The sequence below is a fragment of the Heptranchias perlo genome, unplaced genomic scaffold (genome assembly GCF_035084215.1).
Source record: "Heptranchias perlo isolate sHepPer1 unplaced genomic scaffold, sHepPer1.hap1 HAP1_SCAFFOLD_607, whole genome shotgun sequence".
Classification (NCBI taxonomy): Eukaryota; Metazoa; Chordata; class Chondrichthyes; order Hexanchiformes; family Hexanchidae; genus Heptranchias; species Heptranchias perlo.
In genome coordinates, this window is record NW_027139631.1 from 31255 (window position 1) to 49963 (window position 18709).

At 50.7% G+C, this 18709-nt stretch overlaps 1 protein-coding gene across 1 annotated transcript in view; it reads right to left on the reverse strand.

The window, feature by feature from the left end:
• The window catches only part of LOC137317329 (calsyntenin-3-like), a gene marked incomplete at its 3' end in the record, with an annotated part of 60885 nt that overhangs the window by 30819 nt on the left and 11357 nt on the right, over positions 1 to 18709 (reverse strand). The window contains exons 3-5 of the mRNA XM_067980741.1: positions 14855 to 14906; positions 13432 to 13554; positions 11614 to 11809 (exon numbers count right to left, since the gene is read on the reverse strand). Of these exons, the coding sequence (XP_067836842.1) occupies positions 11614 to 11809; positions 13432 to 13554; positions 14855 to 14906 (371 nt within the window). The remainder of the gene's footprint in view (positions 1 to 11613; positions 11810 to 13431; positions 13555 to 14854; positions 14907 to 18709) is intronic.

Sequence of the window (18709 nt, forward strand, 5' to 3'; positions counted from 1 at the left end):
CTCCACACCACAATACAGAGCTCCCTCGACACTACAATACAGAGCTCCCTCTACACTACAATACAGAGCTCCCTCCACACTACAATACAGAGCTCCCTCCACACTACAATACAGAGCTCCCTCCACAGTACAATACAGAGCTCCCTCTACACTACAATACAGAGCTCCCTCTACACTACAATACAGAGCTCCCTCTACACTACAATACAGAGCTCCCTCTACACTACAATACAGAGCTCCCTCTACACTTCAATACAGAGCTCCCTCTACACTACAATACAGAGCTCCTTCTACACTACAATACAGAGCTCCCTCTGCACTACAATACAGAGCTCCCTCCACACTACAATACAGAGCTCCCTCCACACTACAATACAGAGCTCCCTCCACACTACAATACAGAGCTCCCTCTACACCACAATACAGAGCTCCCTCTACACTATAATACAGAGCTCCCTCCACACTACAATACAGAGCTCCCTCTACACGACAATACAGAGCTCCCTCTACACCACAATACAGAGCTCCCTCTACACTACAATACAGAGCTCCCTCCACACTACAATACAGAGCTCTCTCTACACTACAATACAGAGCTCCCTCCGCACTACAATACAGAGCTCCCTCCACACTACAATACAGAGCTCCCTCTACACTACAATACAGAGCTCCCTCTACACTACAATACAGAGCTCCCTCCACACTACAATACAGAGCTCCCTCTACACTACAATACAGAGCTCCCTCTACACTACAATACAGAGCTCCCTCCACACTACAATACAGAGGTCCCTCTACACTACAATACAGAGCTCCCTCTACACTACAATACAGAGCTCCCTCTACACTACAATACAGAGCTCACTCCACACTACAATACAGAGCTTCCTCCACACTACAATACAGAGCTCCCTCCGCACTACAATACAGAGCTCCCTCCACACTACAATACAGAGCTCCCTCCACACTACAATACAGAGCTCCCTCCACACTACAATACAGAGCTGCCTCCACACTACAATACAGAGCTCCCTCCACACTACAATACAGAGCTCCCTCCACACGACAATACAGAGCTCCCTCCACACTACAATACAGAGCTCCCTCTACACCACAATACAGAGCTCCCTCCACACTACAATACAGAGCTCCCTCCACACCACAATACAGAGCTCCCTCTACACTACAATACAGAGCTCCCTCCACACTACAATACAGAGCTCCCTCCACACCACAATACAGAGCTCCCTCCACACTACAATACAGAGCTCCCTCCACACTACAATACAGAGCTCCCTCTACACTACAATACAGAGCTCCCTCCACACTACAATACAGAGCTCCCTCCACACTACAATACAGAGCTCCCTCCACACTACAATACAGAGCTCCCTCCACACTACAATACAGAGCTCCCTCCACACTACAATACAGAGCTCCCTCCACACTACAATACAGAGCTCCCTTTTCACTACAATACAGAGCTCCCTCTACACTACAATACAGAGCTCCCTCTACACTACAATACAGAGCTCCCTCCACACTACAATACAGAGCTCCCTCGACACTACAATACAGAGCTCCCTCTACACTACAATACAGAGCTCCCTCTACACTACAATACAGAGCTCCCTCTACACTACAATACAGAGCTCCCTCTACACTACAATACAGAGCTCCCTCCACACTACAATACAGAGCTCCCTCTACACTACAATACAGAGCTCCCTCTACACTGCAATACAGAGCTCCCTCTACACTACAATACAGAGCTCCCTCTACACTACGATACAGAGCTCCCTCCACACTACAATACAGAGCTCCCTCTACAGTACAATACAGAGCTCCCTCCACACTACAATACAGAGCTCCCTCTACACTACAATACAGAGCTCCCTCCGCACTACAATAAAGAGCTCCCTCCACACTACAATACAGAGCTCCCTCCACACTACAATACAGAGCTCCCTCCACACTACAATACAGAGCTCCCTCTACACTACAATACAGAGCTCCCTCCACACTACAATGCAGAGCTCCCTCCACACTACAATACAGAGCTCCCTCTACACTACAATACAGAGCTCCCTCTACACTACAATACAGAGCTCCCTCCACACTACAATACAGAGCTCCCTCCACACTACAATACAGAGCTCCCTCTACACCACAATACAGAGCTCCCTCTACACCACAATACAGAGCTCCCTCTACACCACAATACATAGCTCCCTCCACACTACAATACAGAGCTCCCTCCACACTACAATACAGAGCTCCCTCTACACCACAATACAGAGCTCCCTCCACACCACAATACAGAGCTCCCTCCACACTACAATACAGAGCTCCCTCTACACTACAATACTGAGCTCCCTCTACACTGCAATACAGAGCTGCCTCTACACTACAATACAGAGCTCCCTCTACACTACAATACAGAGCTCCCTCCACACTACAATACAGAGCTCCCTCCACACTACAATACAGAGCTCCCTCCACACTACAATACAGAGCTCCCTCCACACTACAATACAGAGCTCCCTCCACACTACAATACAGAGCTCCCTCCACACTACAATACAGAGCTCCCTCCACACTACAATACAGAGCTCCCTCCACACTACAATACAGAGCTCCCTCCACACTACAATACAGAGCTCCCTCTACACTACAATACAGAGCTCCCTCCACACTACAATACAGAGCTCCCTCCACACTACAATACAGAGCTCCCTCTACACCACAATACAGAGCTCCCTCTACACCACAATACAGAGCTCCCTCTACACTACAATACAGAGCTCCCTCCACACTACAATACAGAGCTCCCTCCACACTACAATACAGAGCTCCCTCTACACCACAATACAGAGCTCCCTCCACACTACAATACAGAGCTCCCTCCACACTACAATACAGAGCTCCCTCTACACTACAATACTGAGCTCCCTCTACACTGCAATACAGAGCTCCCTCTACACTACAATACAGAGCTCCCTCTACACTACAATACAGAGCTCCCTCCACACTACAATACAGAGCTCCCTCTAAACTACAATACAGAGCTCCCTCCACACTACAATACAGAGCTCCCTCCACACTACAATACAGAGCTCCCTCCACACTACAATACAGAGCTCCCTCCACACTACAATACAGAGCTCCCTCCACACTACAATACAGAGCTCCCTCTACACCACAATACAGAGCTCCCTCCACACTACAATACAGAGCTCCCTCTACACTACAATACAGAGCTCCCTCCACACTACAATACAGAGCTCCCTCTACACGACAATACAGAGCTCCCTCTACACGACAATACAGAGCTCCCTCCACACTACAATACAGAGCTCCCTCCACACTACAATACAGAGCTCCCTCCACACTACAATACGGAGCTCCCTCTACAATACAATACAGAGCTCCCTCCACACTACAATACAGAGCTCCCTCCACACTACAATACAGAGCTCCCTCTACACTACAATACAGAGCTCCCTCTACACTACAATACAGAGCTCCCTCTACACTACAATACAGAGCTCCCTCTACACTACAATACAGAGCTCCCTCTACACTACAATACAGAGCTCCCTCCACACTACAATACAGAGCTCCCTCTACACTACAATACAGAGCTCCCTCCACACTACAATACAGAGCTCCCTCCGCACTACAATACAGAGCTCCCTCCGCAATACGATACAGAGCTCCCTCCACACTACAATACAGAGCTCCCTCCACACTACAATACAGAGCTCCCTCTACACTACAATACAGAGCTCCCTCCGCACCACAATACAGAGCTCCCTCTACACTACAATACAGAGCTCCCTCCACACTACAATGCAGAGCTCCCTCTACACTACAATACAGAGCTCCCTCTACACTACAATACAGAGCTCCCTCTACACTACAATACAGAGCTCCCTCCACACTACAATACAGAGCTCCCTCTACACCACAATACAGAGCTCCCTCCACACTACAATACAGAGCTCCCTCCGCACTACAATACAGAGCTCCCTCCACACTACAATACAGAGCTCCCTCTACACTACAATACAGAGCTCCCTCCACACTACAATACAGAGCTCCCTCCACACTACAATACAGAGCTCCCTCTACACTACAATACAGAGCTCCCTCCACACTACAATACAGAGCTCCCTCCACACTACAATACAGAGCTCCCTCTGCACTACAATACAGAGCTCCCTCTACACTACAATACAGAGCTCCCTCTACACTACAATACAGAGCTCCCTCCACACTACAATACAGAGCTCCCTCCACACTACAATACAGAGCTCCCTCCACACTACAATACAGAGCTCCCTCTACACTACAATACAGAGCTCCCTCTACACTACAATACAGAGCTCCCTCCACACTACAATACAGAGCTCCCTCCACACTACAATACAGAGCTCCCTCCGCACTACAATACAGAGCTCCCTCTGCACTACAATACAGAGCTCCCTCTACACTACAATACAGAGCTCTCTCCACACTACAATACAGAGCTCCCTCCACACTACAATACAGAGCTCCCTCTACACTACAATACAGAGCTCCCTCTACACTACAATACAGAGCTCCCTCCACACCACAATACAGAGCTCCCTCTACACTACAATACAGAGCTCCCTCTACACTACAATACAGAGCTCCCTCCACACTACAATACAGAGCTCCCTCCACACTACAATACAGAGCTCCCTCCACACTACAATACAGAGCTCCCTCTGCACTACAATACAGAGCTCCCTCCACACTACAATACAGAGCTCCCTCCACACTACAATACAGAGCTCCCTCTACACCACAAGACAGAGCTCCCTCCACACTACAATACAGAGCTCCCTCCACTCTACAATACAGAGCTCCCTCTACACTACAATACAGAGCTCCCTCTACACCACAATACAGAGCTCCCTCCACACTACAATACAGAGCTCCCTCCGCACTACAATACAGAGCTCCCTCCACACTACAATACAGAGCTCCCTCCACACTACAATACAGAGCTCCCTCCACACTACAATACAGAGCTCCCTCCACACTACAATACAGAGCTCCCTCTACACTACAATACAGAGCTCCCTCCACACTACAATACAGAGCTCCCTCCACACTACAATACAGAGCTCCCTCTACACCACAAGACAGAGCTCCCTCCACACTACAATACAGAGCTCCCTCCACTCTACAATACAGAGCTCCCTCTACACTACAATACTGAGCTCCCTCTACACTACAATACAGAGCTCCCTCTACACTACAATACAGAGCTCCCTCTACACTACAATACAGAGCTCCCTCCACACTACAATACAGAGCTCCCTCCACACTACAATACAGAGCTCCCTCTACACTACAATACAGAGCTCCCTCTACACTACAATACAGAGCTCCCTCCACACTACAATACAGAGCTCCCTCCACACCACAATACAGAGCTCCCTCTACACCACAATACAGAGCTCCCTCTACACTACAATACAGAGCTCCCTCCACACTACAATACAGAGCTCCCTCCAAACTACAATACAGAGCTCCCTCCAAACTACAATACAGAGCTCCCTCTACACCACAATACAGAGCTCCCTCTGCACTACAATACAGAGCTCCCTCTACACTACAATACAGAGCTCCCTCCACACTACAATACAGAGCTCCCTCTACACTACAATACAGAGCTCCCTCTACACTACAATACAGAGCTCCCTCTACACCACAATACAGAGCTCCCTCCACACTACAATACAGAGCTCCCTCTACACTACAATACAGAGCTCCCTCCACACTACAATACAGAGCTCCCTCCACACTACAATACAGAGCTCCCTCCACACTACAATACAGAGCTCCCTCCAAACTACAATACAGAGCTCCCTCTACACCACAATACAGAGCTCCCTCTACAATACAATACAGAGCTCCCTCCACACGACAATACAGAGCTCCCTCCACACTACAATACAGAGCTCCCTCCACACTACAATACAGAGCTCCCTCCACACTACAATACAGAGCTCCCTCCACACTACAATACAGAGCTCCCTCCACACTACAATACAGAGCTCCCTCCACACTACAATACAGAGCTCCCTCTACACTACAATACAGAACTCCCTCTACACTACAATACAGAGCTCCCTCCACACTACAATACAGAGCTCCCTCCACACTACAATACAGAGCTCCCTCCACACTACAATACAGAGCTCCCTCCAAACTACAATACAGAGCTCCCTCTACACCACAATACAGAGCTCCCTCTACAATACAATACAGAGCTCCCTCCACACGACAATACAGAGCTCCCTCCACACTACAATACAGAGCTCCCTCCACACTACAATACAGAGCTCCCTCCACACTACAATACAGAGCTCCCTCCACACTACAATACAGAGCTCCCTCCACACTACAATACAGAGCTCCCTCCACACTACAATACAGAGCTCCCTCTACACGACAATACAGAGCTCCCTCTACACGACAAAACAGAGCTCCCTCCACACGACAATACAGAGCTCCCTCTACACTACAATACAGAGCACCCTCCACACTACAATACAGAGCTCCCTCTACACTACAATACAGAGCTCCCTCCACACTACAATACAGAGCTCCCTCCACACCACAATACAGAGCTCCCTCTACACTACAATACAGAGCTCCCTCCACACTACAATACAGAGCTCCCTCCACACTACAATACAGAGCTCCCTCTACACTACAATACAGAGCTCCCTCCACACGACAATACAGAGCTCCCTCTACACTACAATACAGAGCTCCCTCTACACTACAATACAGAGCTCCCTCTACACTACAATACAGAGCTCCCTCCACACTACAATACAGAGCTCCCTCCACACTACAATACAGAGCTCCCTCTGCACTACAATACAGAGCTCCCTCCACACTTCAATACAGAGCTCCCTCCACACTACAATACAGAGCTCCCTCTGCACTACAATACAGAGCTCCCTCCACACTACAATACAGAGCTCCCTCCACACTTCAATACAGAGCTCCCTCTACACTACAATACAGAGCTCCCTCTACACCACAATACAGAGCTCCCTCTACACTACAATACAGAGCTCCCTCTACACTACAATACAGAGCTCCCTCCACACTACAATACAGAGCTCCCTCCACACTACAATACAGAGCTCCCTCCACACTACAATACAGAGCTCCCTCCACACTACAATACAGAGCTCCCTCTACAATACAATACAGAGCTCCCTCTACACTACAATACAGAGCTCCCTCTACACTACAATACAGAGCTCCCTCCACACTACAATACAGAGCTCCCTCCGCACTACAATACAGAGCTCCCTCCGCAATACGATACAGAGCTCCCTCCACACTACAATACAGAGCTCCCTCCACACGACAATACAGAGCTCCCTCTACACCACAATACAGAGCTCCCTCTACACCACAATACAGAGCTCCCTCCACACTACAATACAGAGCTCCCTCCGCACTACAATACAGAGCTCCCTCCACAATACGATACAGAGCTCCCTCCACACTACAATACAGAGCTCCCTCCACACTACAATACAGAGCTCCCTCTACACTACAATACAGAGCTCCCTCCACACTACAATACAGAGCTCCCTCCACACTACAATACAGAGCTCCCTCCACACTACAATACAGAGCTCCCTCCACACTACAATACAGAGCTCCCTCCACACTACAATACAGAGCTCCCTCTACACTACAATACAGAGCTCCCTCCACACTACAATACAGAGCTCCCTCTACACTACAATACAGAGCTCCCTCCACGCTACAATACAGAGCTCCCTCCACACTACAATACAGAGCTCCCTCTACACTACAATACAGAGCTCCCTCCACACTACAATACAGAGCTCCCTCCACACTACAATACAGAGCTCCCTCTACACTACAATACAGAGCTCCCTCCACACTACAATACAGAGCTCCCTCCACACTACAATACAGAGCTCCCTCTACACTACAATACAGAGCTCCCTCCGCACTACAGTACAGAGCTCCCTCCACACTACAATACAGAGCTCCCTCCACACTACAATGCAGAGCTCCCTCTACACTACAATACAGAGCTCCCTCTACACCACAATACAGAGCTCCCTCTACACTACAATACAGAGCTCCCTCGACACCGCAATACAGAGCTCCCTCTACACTACAATACAGAGCTCCCTCCACACTACAATACAGAGCTCCCTCGACACCGCAATACAGAGCTCCCTCTACACTACAATACAGAGCTCCCTCCACACTACAATACAGAGCTCCCTCCACACTACAATACAGAGCTCCCTCTGCACCACAATACAGAGCTCCCTCCACACTACAATACAGAGCTCCCTCCACACTACAATACAGAGCTCCCTCCACACTACAATACAGAGCTCCCTCTACACCACAATACAGAGCTCCCTCCACACTACAATACAGAGCTCCCTCCACACTACAATACAGAGCTCCCTCTACACTACAATACAGAGCTCCCTCCACACTACAATACAGAGCTCCCTCCACACTACAATACAGAGCTCCCTCTACACTACAATACAGAGCTCCCTCCACACTACAATACGGAGCTCCCTCTACACTACAATACAGAGCTCCCTCCACACTACAATACAGAGCTCCCTCCACACTACAATACAGAGCTCCCTCTACACGACAATACAGAGCTCCCTCCACACTACAATACAGAGCTCCCTCTACACTACAATACAGAGCTCCCTCTACACTACAATACAGAGCTCCCTCCACACTACAATACAGAGCTCCCTCCACACTACAATACAGAGCTCCCTCCACACTACAATACAGAGCTCCCTCTGCACTACAATACAGAGCTCCCTCTACACTACAATACAGAGCTCCCTCTACACTACAATACAGAGCTCCCTCTACACTACAATACAGAGCTCCCTCCACACTACAATACAGAGCTCCCTCCACACTACAATACAGAGCTCCCTCCGCACGACAATACAGAGCTCCCTCCACACTACAATACAGAGCTCCCTCTTCACCACAATACAGAGCTCCCTCCACACTACAATACAGAGCTCCCTCCGCACTACAATACAGAGCTCCCTCCACAATGCGATACAGAGCTCCCTCCACACTCCAATACAGAGCTCCCTCCACACTACAATACAGAGCTCCCTCCACACTACAATACAGAGCTCCCTCCACACTACAATACAGAGCTCCCTCCACACTACAATACAGAGCTCCCTCCACACTACAATACAGAGCTCCCTCCACACTGCAATACAGAGCTCCCTCTACACTACAATACAGAGCTCCCTCTACACCACAATACAGAGCTCCCTCCACACTACAATACAGAGCTCCCTCTACACTACAATACAGAGCTCCCTCCACACTACAATACAGAGCTCCCTCTGCACCACAATACAGAGCTCCCTCCACACTACAATACAGAGCTCCCTCCACACTACAATACAGAGCTCCCTCCACACTACAATACAGAGCTCCCTCCACACTACAATACAGAGCTCCCTCCACACTACAATACAGAGCTCCCTCCACACTACAATACAGAGCTCCCTCCACACTACAATACAGAGCTCCCTCCGCACTACAATACAGAGCTTCCTCCACACTACAATACAGAGCTCCCTCCACACTACAATGCAGAGCTCCCTCTACACTACAATACAGAGCTCCCTCTACACTACAATACAGAGCTCCCTCCACACTACAATACAGAGCTCCCTCCACACTACAATACAGAGCTCCCTCTACACCACAATACAGAGCTCCCTCTACACCACAATACAGAGCTCCCTCTGCACTACAATACAGAGCTCCCTCTACACTACAATACAGAGCTCCCTCTACACTACAATACAGAGCTCCCTCTACACTGCAATACAGAGCTCCCTCTACACTACAATACAGAGCTCCCTCCACACTACAATACAGAGCTCCCTCTACACTACAATACAGAGCTCCCTCTACACTACAATACAGAGCTCCCTCTACACTACAATACAGAGCTCCCTCTACACTACAATACAGAGCTCCCTCTACACTACAATACAGAGCTCCCTCCACACTACAATACAGAGCTCCCTCCACACTACAATACAGAGCTCCCTCTACACTACAATACAGAGCTCCCTCTACACTACAATACAGAGCTCCCTCTACACTACAATACAGAGCTCCCTCTACACTACAATACAGAGCTCCCTCCACACCACAATACAGAGCTCCCTCTGCACTACAATACAGAGCTCCCTCCACACTACAATACAGAGCTCCCTCCACACTACAATACAGAGCTCCCTCTTCACCACAATACAGAGCTCCCTCCACACTACAATACAGAGCTCCCTCCGCACTACAATACAGAGCTCCCTCCACAATACGATACAGAGCTCCCTCCACACTACAATACAGAGCTCCCTCCACACTACAATACAGAGCTCCCTCCACACTACAATACAGAGCTCCCTCCACACTACAATACAGAGCTCCCTCCACACTACAATACAGAGCTCCCTCCACACTACAATACAGAGCTCCCTCTACACTACAATACAGAGCTCCCTCTACACTACAAGACAGAGCTCCCTCTACACTACAATACAGAGCTCCCTCCACACTACAATACAGAGCTCCCTCCACACTACAATACAGAGCTCCCTCTACACTACAATACAGAGCTCCCTCTACACTACAATACAGAGCTCCCTCCACACTACAATACAGAGCTCCCTCCGCACCACAATACAGAGCTCCCTCCACACTACAATACAGAGCTCCCTCTGCACTACAATACAGAGCTCCCTCCACACTACAATACAGAGCTCCCTCTACACTACAATACAGAGCTCCCTCCACACTACGATACAGAGCTCCCTCTACACTACAATACAGAGCTCCCTCCACACTACAATACAGAGCTCCCTCCACACTACAATACAGAGCTCCCTCCACACTACAATGCAGAGCTCCCTCCACACTACAATACAGAGCTCCCTCCACACTACAATACAGAGCTCCCTCCACACTACAATACAGAGCTCCCTCCACACTACAATACAGAGCTCCCTCCACACTACAATACAGAGCTTCCTCCACACCACAATACAGAGCTCCCTCTACACTACAATACAGAGCTCCCTCCACACTACAATACAGAGCTCCCTCTACACTACAATACAGAGCTCCCTCCACACTACAATACAGAGCTCCCTCCACACTACAATACAGAGCTCCCTCTACACTACAATACAGAGCTCCCTCCACACTACAATACAGAGCTCCCTCTACACTACAATACAGAGCTCCCTCCACACTACAATACAGAGCTCCCTCTACACTACAATACAGAGCTCCCTCCACACTACAATACAGAGCTCCCTCCACACTACAATACAGAGCTCCCTCCACACTACAATACAGAGCTCCCTCTACATTATCCTGACCGTGTACCCCCACTTTATCCCCAGTGTCAGCATCGAGCACCCCCAGGGGCAGGTACCCCGTTCCCCGTTCCCTGCCTCTCCCAACGGGCCTCCAATTTACTTGTGGGATCTTTTCATGTTGCTTCTGTCTGGACCTTCTCCGCAGTCCTGTGCCTGGATGGTGAACGAGTGCTCCTTCTGCACCTCACAGTCCACCAAATCCTTGGCCTGAATCAGACCCTCCCCGGTCATCTTGTCCAGCACGACTGCTTCGAAGGGGACATTCTGTCCATGGATCTTGAAGGTACAGATCTCACCTGTTGGGGAACGGTGGCAGATAATTAGAGAACAATCCCAATGGATCAAACCCCTTCCCGTTCACTCCCGCTGTACACAATCCCAATGGACCAAACCCCTTCCCGTTCACTCCCGCTGTACACAATCCCAATGGACCAAACCCCTTCCCATTCACTCCCACTGTACACAATCCCAATGGATCAAACCCCTTCCCATTCACTCCCACTGTACACAATCCCAATGGACCAAACCCCTTCCCATTCACTCCCGCTGTACACAATCCCAATGGACCAAACCCCTTCCCGTTCACTCCCGCTGTACACAATCCCAATGGACCAAACCCCTTCCCGTTCACTCCCACTGTCCACAATCCCAATGGACCAAACCCCTTCCCATTCACTCCCACTGTGCACAATCCCAATGGTCCAAATCCCATTCAGTGCCATGAATCCCAGTGAATTCTCCCATCCCATTTAGTCCCATGGAGTCCCATTGGATCCCAGTTGAGTCCTGTTGAGTCTCAATTGAGTCCCATTGATTTTTAATTGAATCCCAGTTGAGTCCCAAATGAGTCCCAGTTGAGTCTCAATTGAGTCCCAATCTAGTCCCATTGAGTCCCTGTTGAGCACCAATTGAGCCCACTTGAGCACCAATTGAGTCCCAATTCAGTCCCACTTGAGTTCCAGTTGACTCCCAGTTGAGTACCAGTTGAGTCCCAATTGAGTCCTGTTGAGTCCCAATTTAGTCTCAATTGAGTCCTAGTGAATCCCAAGTGAGTCCCAGTTGAGTCCCAATTGAGTCCCAGTTGAGTCCCAATTGAGTCCCAAGTGAGTGCCAATTGAGTCCCAGTTGAGTCCCAGTTGACTCCCAGTTGATTCCCAGTTGAGTCCCAATTGAGTCCTCTTGAGTCCCAAGTGAGTCCCAATTGAGTCCCTGTTGACTCCCAGTTGAGTCCCAGTTGAGTCCTTTTGAGTCCTATTGAGTCCCAGTTGACTCCCAGTAGATTCCCAGTTGAGTCCCAATTGAGTCCTAATTGAGTCCCAGTTGAGTCCCAAGTGAATCCCAATTGAGTCCCAGTTGACTCCCAGTTGAGTCCCAATTGAGTCCTGCTGACTCCCAGTTGATTCCCAGTTGAGTCCCAGTTGAGTCCCAATTGTGTCCTATTGAGTCCCAGTTGACTCCCAAGTGAGTCCCAATTGAGTCCCAGTTGACTCCCAGTTGAGTCCCAATTGAGTCCTGCTGAGTCCGAATTGAGTCCCCACTTGACTCCCAGTTGATTCCCAGTTGACTCCCAGTTGAGTCCCAATGTAGTCTCAATTGAGTCCTATTGAATCCCAAGTGAGTCCCAGTTGAGTCCCAATTGAGACCTGTTGAGTCCCAATGAGTGCCAGTTGTGTCTCAGTTGAGTCCCAGTTGAGGCCCAATTGAGCCCCAGTTGAGTCCCAGTTGACTCCCAGTTGATTCCAAGTTGAGTCCCAATTGAGTCCCAGTTGAGTCCCAATTGAGTCCCAGTTGACTCCCAGTTGAGTCCTGTTGAGTCCCAGTTGAGTCCCAATTGAGTCCCAGTTGAGTCCCGTTGACTCCCGGTGCCAGCTTTGCCCGCTGTTGCCCAGTGCTGGCATCATGAACCCCTCCTCCCTACCTGCGTAGTGCAATGGCGCGTCCTTGTCGATAGCAAAGAGTGGAGGGTTGAGAAGGACTGTTTTGTCGTTCTCCATGACGATTCCCTGGTACTCTGTCTCGATCCAGGGCTTGTGCTTGTTGGCTGGCAGAGGGCGAGAAAGAACATTCCAGATCAACGAGGCACCCCGTCGGAGGCTGGCAGAGGGGGCAAGGCCGGGACCTGGAGAGGTGCATCTGTCTGCCTGTGTCCGCCCGTCTGTCTGCCTCTGTCCGCCCGCCTGTCTGCCTCTGTCCGCCCGCCTGTCTGCCTGTGTTCGCCCGTCTGTCTGCCTGTGTTGGTACATTTGTCTGTGTGTGAATGATCGTGCGGTCCCCTGTTGTAATGTGGGGAACGAGGCAGCCAATTTACGCACAGCAAGATCCCACAAACAGCGAGGTGATAAATGACCCAGATCGTCTGGTTTTTTTTCAGTGATGTCGGTCGAGGGATAAATATCGGGGCCCCAGGACCCCCGGGGAGAACTCCCCCCTCCTCTGCTCTTCTTCCAATAGCGGGCCGTGGGATCTTTTACACCCGCCCGAGAGGGGCAGACGGGGCCCTCGGTTTAACGTCTCGTCCTGAAAGACGGCACCTCCGACAGTGCGGCGCTCCCTCGGTACCGACCCTCCGACAGTGCGGCGCTCCCTCGGCACCGACCCTCCGACAGTGCGGCGCTCCCTCAGTACCGACCCTCCGACAGCGCGGCGCTCCCTTGGCACCGAGCAACCGGGGAGCATCGGCCTGCGATCGTGGGGAAGGAGGACGAGACGCATTTTAAGACCCGTTGACCCCCCCCACCACCGTCTCCCGCCTCCTCCGTCCTCTTCAACCCCACCGCCCTGGCCACCCAGAAAAAATAATCCCCGTCGGAAACCCAGAGTCTGATTCAGAAAAAAAAAAACCCCTCGGCTTCCTCCCCGAGATCAGAAAGAATCTCGTCAACAAGCCAAGCAGTGAATCACAGCTCTGTCTGAAGAAAATCAAAGCAGATTCCCAGTGGCATTGTTTCTACTGCTACCTGTTCTTGCAAATTGTGCTTCGAGGCAAGAGAAAGAAGCAGAATTATATTTTTAAAAACAGCGATGCAGGGAAATCAGCCCCTGTGGGCAAGCTGGCTCAGAAATTAAAGTCAGAAATATCTCGAATGGTCAAGACGCAGCCAGAAAAATACCCTTGCCAGCTCCATCATCGTTATCTCCCTCTGGCCTCCCTCTCTCCTCCTCTGCAGAACATAAAAGCTTTTTAAATATATATATATATATATATATATATATATGTGGATGATTGTTTCAATAAATAGCACAGCGGCTTTGTGGCATCAATTAAAAGCACTGCAAACGCACCTGCAATTAAATTCAAGCCTTTGGGACTTATTTATTTGCTAAGATAACGGATGCCTTACCTTTATCGCAGATGCATCTTGCGATGAGCAAGCAGCCGAACACTGCACTGATCTGCAGCCTCATTTTATAAGGGATGTTCGCAGTGCGGTGTTAATTTATATTTTTTGGAAACACTGCATTTTGCGTTTGGCTTTTCTCTGGCTGCTGCTGGTCTGAAGAGCTGCTCCTCTGTCTGTCTGTCTCTCTCTCTCTCTCTCCCTTTCTCTGTGTGTGTGTGTGTGTGTTTTTTTTTTGTTCTCTCTCTCTCTCTCTCTCTCTATCTCTGTCTGTCCCCTTTTTAATCTCGGTACGGGGTCTCTTTAAACATGCAAATAAGCAGATCTGTGCGGCAAAATGATGTCACCTTGCAACCCCACCCCCCCTCCCGCCCCGCCTTCCCGGTTGAGTGGCACTCGTCCCGGCCAATCGGAGCCCGGGAGGAGGGCGGGACGTCGGCCGGCAGGGATTTAAAGGGAGGCTGGCTCGTGGGGGGGGGCCCTTAAAGGGGCGAATACGGTCTCGGGACCTTAATTGGCGGAGGAGCGCAGAGTGATGTCCTCGCCGGCTGGATAACGAGCCTCCGGGCCCTGATCCTGATTTTGGCTCAGGTCTGGGTGTTTTTTGAATTGAGTTGAAGGTTTCGGCCTCTCTCACCCTCCATCACAAGGTCGGAAATGGGGATGTTCGCTGATGGTCGCACAGTGTTCAGTTCCATTCGCAACCCCCTCAGATAATGAAGCAGTCCGAGCCCGCAGACAGCAAGACCTGGACAACATCCAGGCTTGGGCTGATAAGTGGCAAGTAACATTCGTGCCAGGCAATGACCATCTCCAACAAGAGAGAGTCCAACCACCTCCCCTTGACATTCAACGGCATTACCATCACCGAATCCCCCACCATCAACATCCTGAGGGTCGCCATTGACCAGAAACTTAACTGGACCAGCCATATAAATACTGTGGCTACGAGAGCAGGTCAGAGGCTGGGTATTCTGCGGCGAGTGACTCACCTCCTGACTCCCCAAAGCCTTTCCACCGTCTACAAGGCACGAGTCAGGAGTGTGATGGAATACTCTCCACTTGCCTGGATGAGTGCAGCTCCAACAACACTCGAGAAGCTCGACGCCATCCAGGGCGAAGCAGCCCCGCTCGATCGGCACCCTAAACATTCACTCCCTTCACCACCGGCGCACCGCGGCCGCAGTGTGGACCGTCCACAGGATGCACTGCAGCAACTCGCCAAGGCTTCTTCGACAGCACCTCCCAAACCCGCGACCTCTACCACCTAGAAGGACCAGGGCAGCGGGCACATGGGGACAACCCCCACCCGCACGTTCCCCTCCGAGTCACACACCATCCCGACTTGGAAATATATCGGCCGTTCCTTCATCGTCGCTGGGTCAAAATCCTGGAGCTCCCTTCCTAACGGCACTGTGGGAGAACCTTCACCAGACGGACTGCAGCGGTTCAAGAAGGCGGCTCACCACCACCTTCTCAAGGGGCGATTAGGGATGGGCAATAAATGCCGGCCTGGCCAGCGACGCCCGCATCCCACGAGCGAATAACAAAAAACCCTCTCGGGCAGTGAGTTGCAGACCCTCTGGGTGAAAACATCTCTCCTCAGCTCCCCTCTGATCCTTCTTACTTTACATCTATGCCCCCCCCCCTGGTTATTGACCTCTCCACTAAGGGAAATAGGTGCTCCCTGTCCACTCTATTGAGGCCCCCTCGTAATTTACACACCTCAATTAAATCTCCCCTCGGCCTCCTCGGTCCCAAAGAGAACAACCCCAGCCCGTCCAATCTTTCCTCGTCGCTAAAATTCTCCAGTCCCCTGGCAACATCCTCGTAAATCTCCTCTGCACCCTCTCCGGTGCGATCACATCCTTCCTGTAATGTGGTGACCAGACCTGGACTCAGTACTCGAGCCGTGGCCCAAATCGTGTTTTGTGCAGTTCGAGCACGAGCTCCCTTGCTCTTATATTCGATGCCTCGGCTAATAAAGGAAGGTATCCCAGATGCCTTCTCAAGCACCTTGTCTACCTGTCCTGCTACCTTCAGGGATCTGTGGACTTGCACTCCAAGGTCCCTCACTTCCTCCACACCTCTCAGTATCCTCCCATTTATTGGGTATTCCCTTGTCTTGTTTGCTCTCCCCAAATGCATTTACCTCACACTTCTCCGGATTGAATTCCATTTGCCACTTTTCTGCCCGCCTGACCAGCCCGTTGATATCTTCCTGCGGTCTACAGCTTTCCTCCCTCACTATCAACCCCACGGCCAATTTTTGTATCATCTGCAAACTTCTTAATCGTGCCTCCTACATTCAAGTCCAAATCGTTAATATATACCTCAAAAAGCAAAGGACCGAGTACTGAGCCCTGAGAGACCCCACTGGAAACAGCCTCCCAGTCACAAAAACACCCGTCGACCATTACCCTTTGCTTCCTGACACTGAGCCAATTCTGGATCCAACAAGCCACTTTTGTTTTATTCGTTTATGGGATGTGGGCGTCGCTGGCCAGGCCGGCATTTATTGCCGATCCCTAATCGCCCCTTGAGAAGGTGGCGGTGAGCCGCCTTCTTGAACCGCTGCAGTCCGTGTGGTGAAGGTTCTCCCACAGTGCCGTTGGGAAGGGAGCTCCAGGATTTTGACCCAGCGACGATGAAGGAACGGCCGATATATTTCCAAGTCGGGATGGTGTGTGACTCGGAGGGGAACGTGCGGGTGGGGGTTGTCCCCATGTGCCTGCAGCTCTGGTCCTGCTAGGTGGTAGAGGTCGCGGGTTTGGGAGGCGCTGTCGAAGAAGCCTTGGCGAGTTGCTGCAGTGCATCCTGCGGATGGTCCACACTGCGGCCGCGGTGCGCCGGTGGTGAAGGGAGTGAATGTTTAGGGTGCCGATCGAGCGGGGCTGCTTTGCCTGGATGGTGTCGAGCTTCTCGAGCGTTGTTGGAGCTGCACTCGTCCAGGCAAGTGGAGAGTATTCCATCACACTCCTGACTTGTGCCTTGTAGACGGTGGAAAGGCTTTGGGGAGTCAGGAGGTGAGTCACTCGCCGCAGAATACCCAGCCTCTGACCTGCTCTCGTAGCCACAGTATTTATATGGCTGGTCCAGTTAAGTTTCTGGTCAATGGTGACCCCCAGGATGTTGATGGTGGGGGATTCGGCGATGGTAATGCCGTTGAATGTCAAGGGAGGTGGTTGGACTCTCTCTTGTTGGAGATGGTCAATGCCTGGCACGAATGTTACTTGCCACTTATCAGCCCGAGCCTGGACGTTGTCCAGGTCTTGCTGTACGTGGGCACGGACTGCTTCATTATCTGAGGGGGTTGCGAATGGAACTGAACACTGTGCAACCATCAGCGAACATCCCCATTTCTGACCTCGTGATGGAGGGAAGGTCATTGATGAAGCAGCTGGAGATGGTTGGGCCGAGGACACTGCCCATTTTATCTGGGCCTAAACCCCTTAATACTTCCTCTCTCACTGTGTTTACAGCCAATATTTCACACACCTCCTCCTTAACTACAATCCCTGCATTGTCCCTCCTCTTTTGCGGAGGACAGACGCAAAGCACTCATCGAGAAGCACACCCACATCTTCTGCCTCCGTACATAGTTTACATTCTTGGCCTCTGATAGGCCCCTCTTGCTCTTAGTGCATTTATAAAACACCTTTGGGTTATCGAGACCTTTCTCTCTCTCTCTCCTTTCTTTCTTTCCCTCTCTTTCTTTCCCATCTCCAATACACTTAGCGGGCTCAGCATCGAGTGAGGGAGGGAATTCCAAAGATTCGCAACCCTCCGAGCGAGGAAATCCCTCCTCTTCTCAGTCTAGGATGGCCGAGCCCGTATCCCGAGGCTACGCCGCACCCA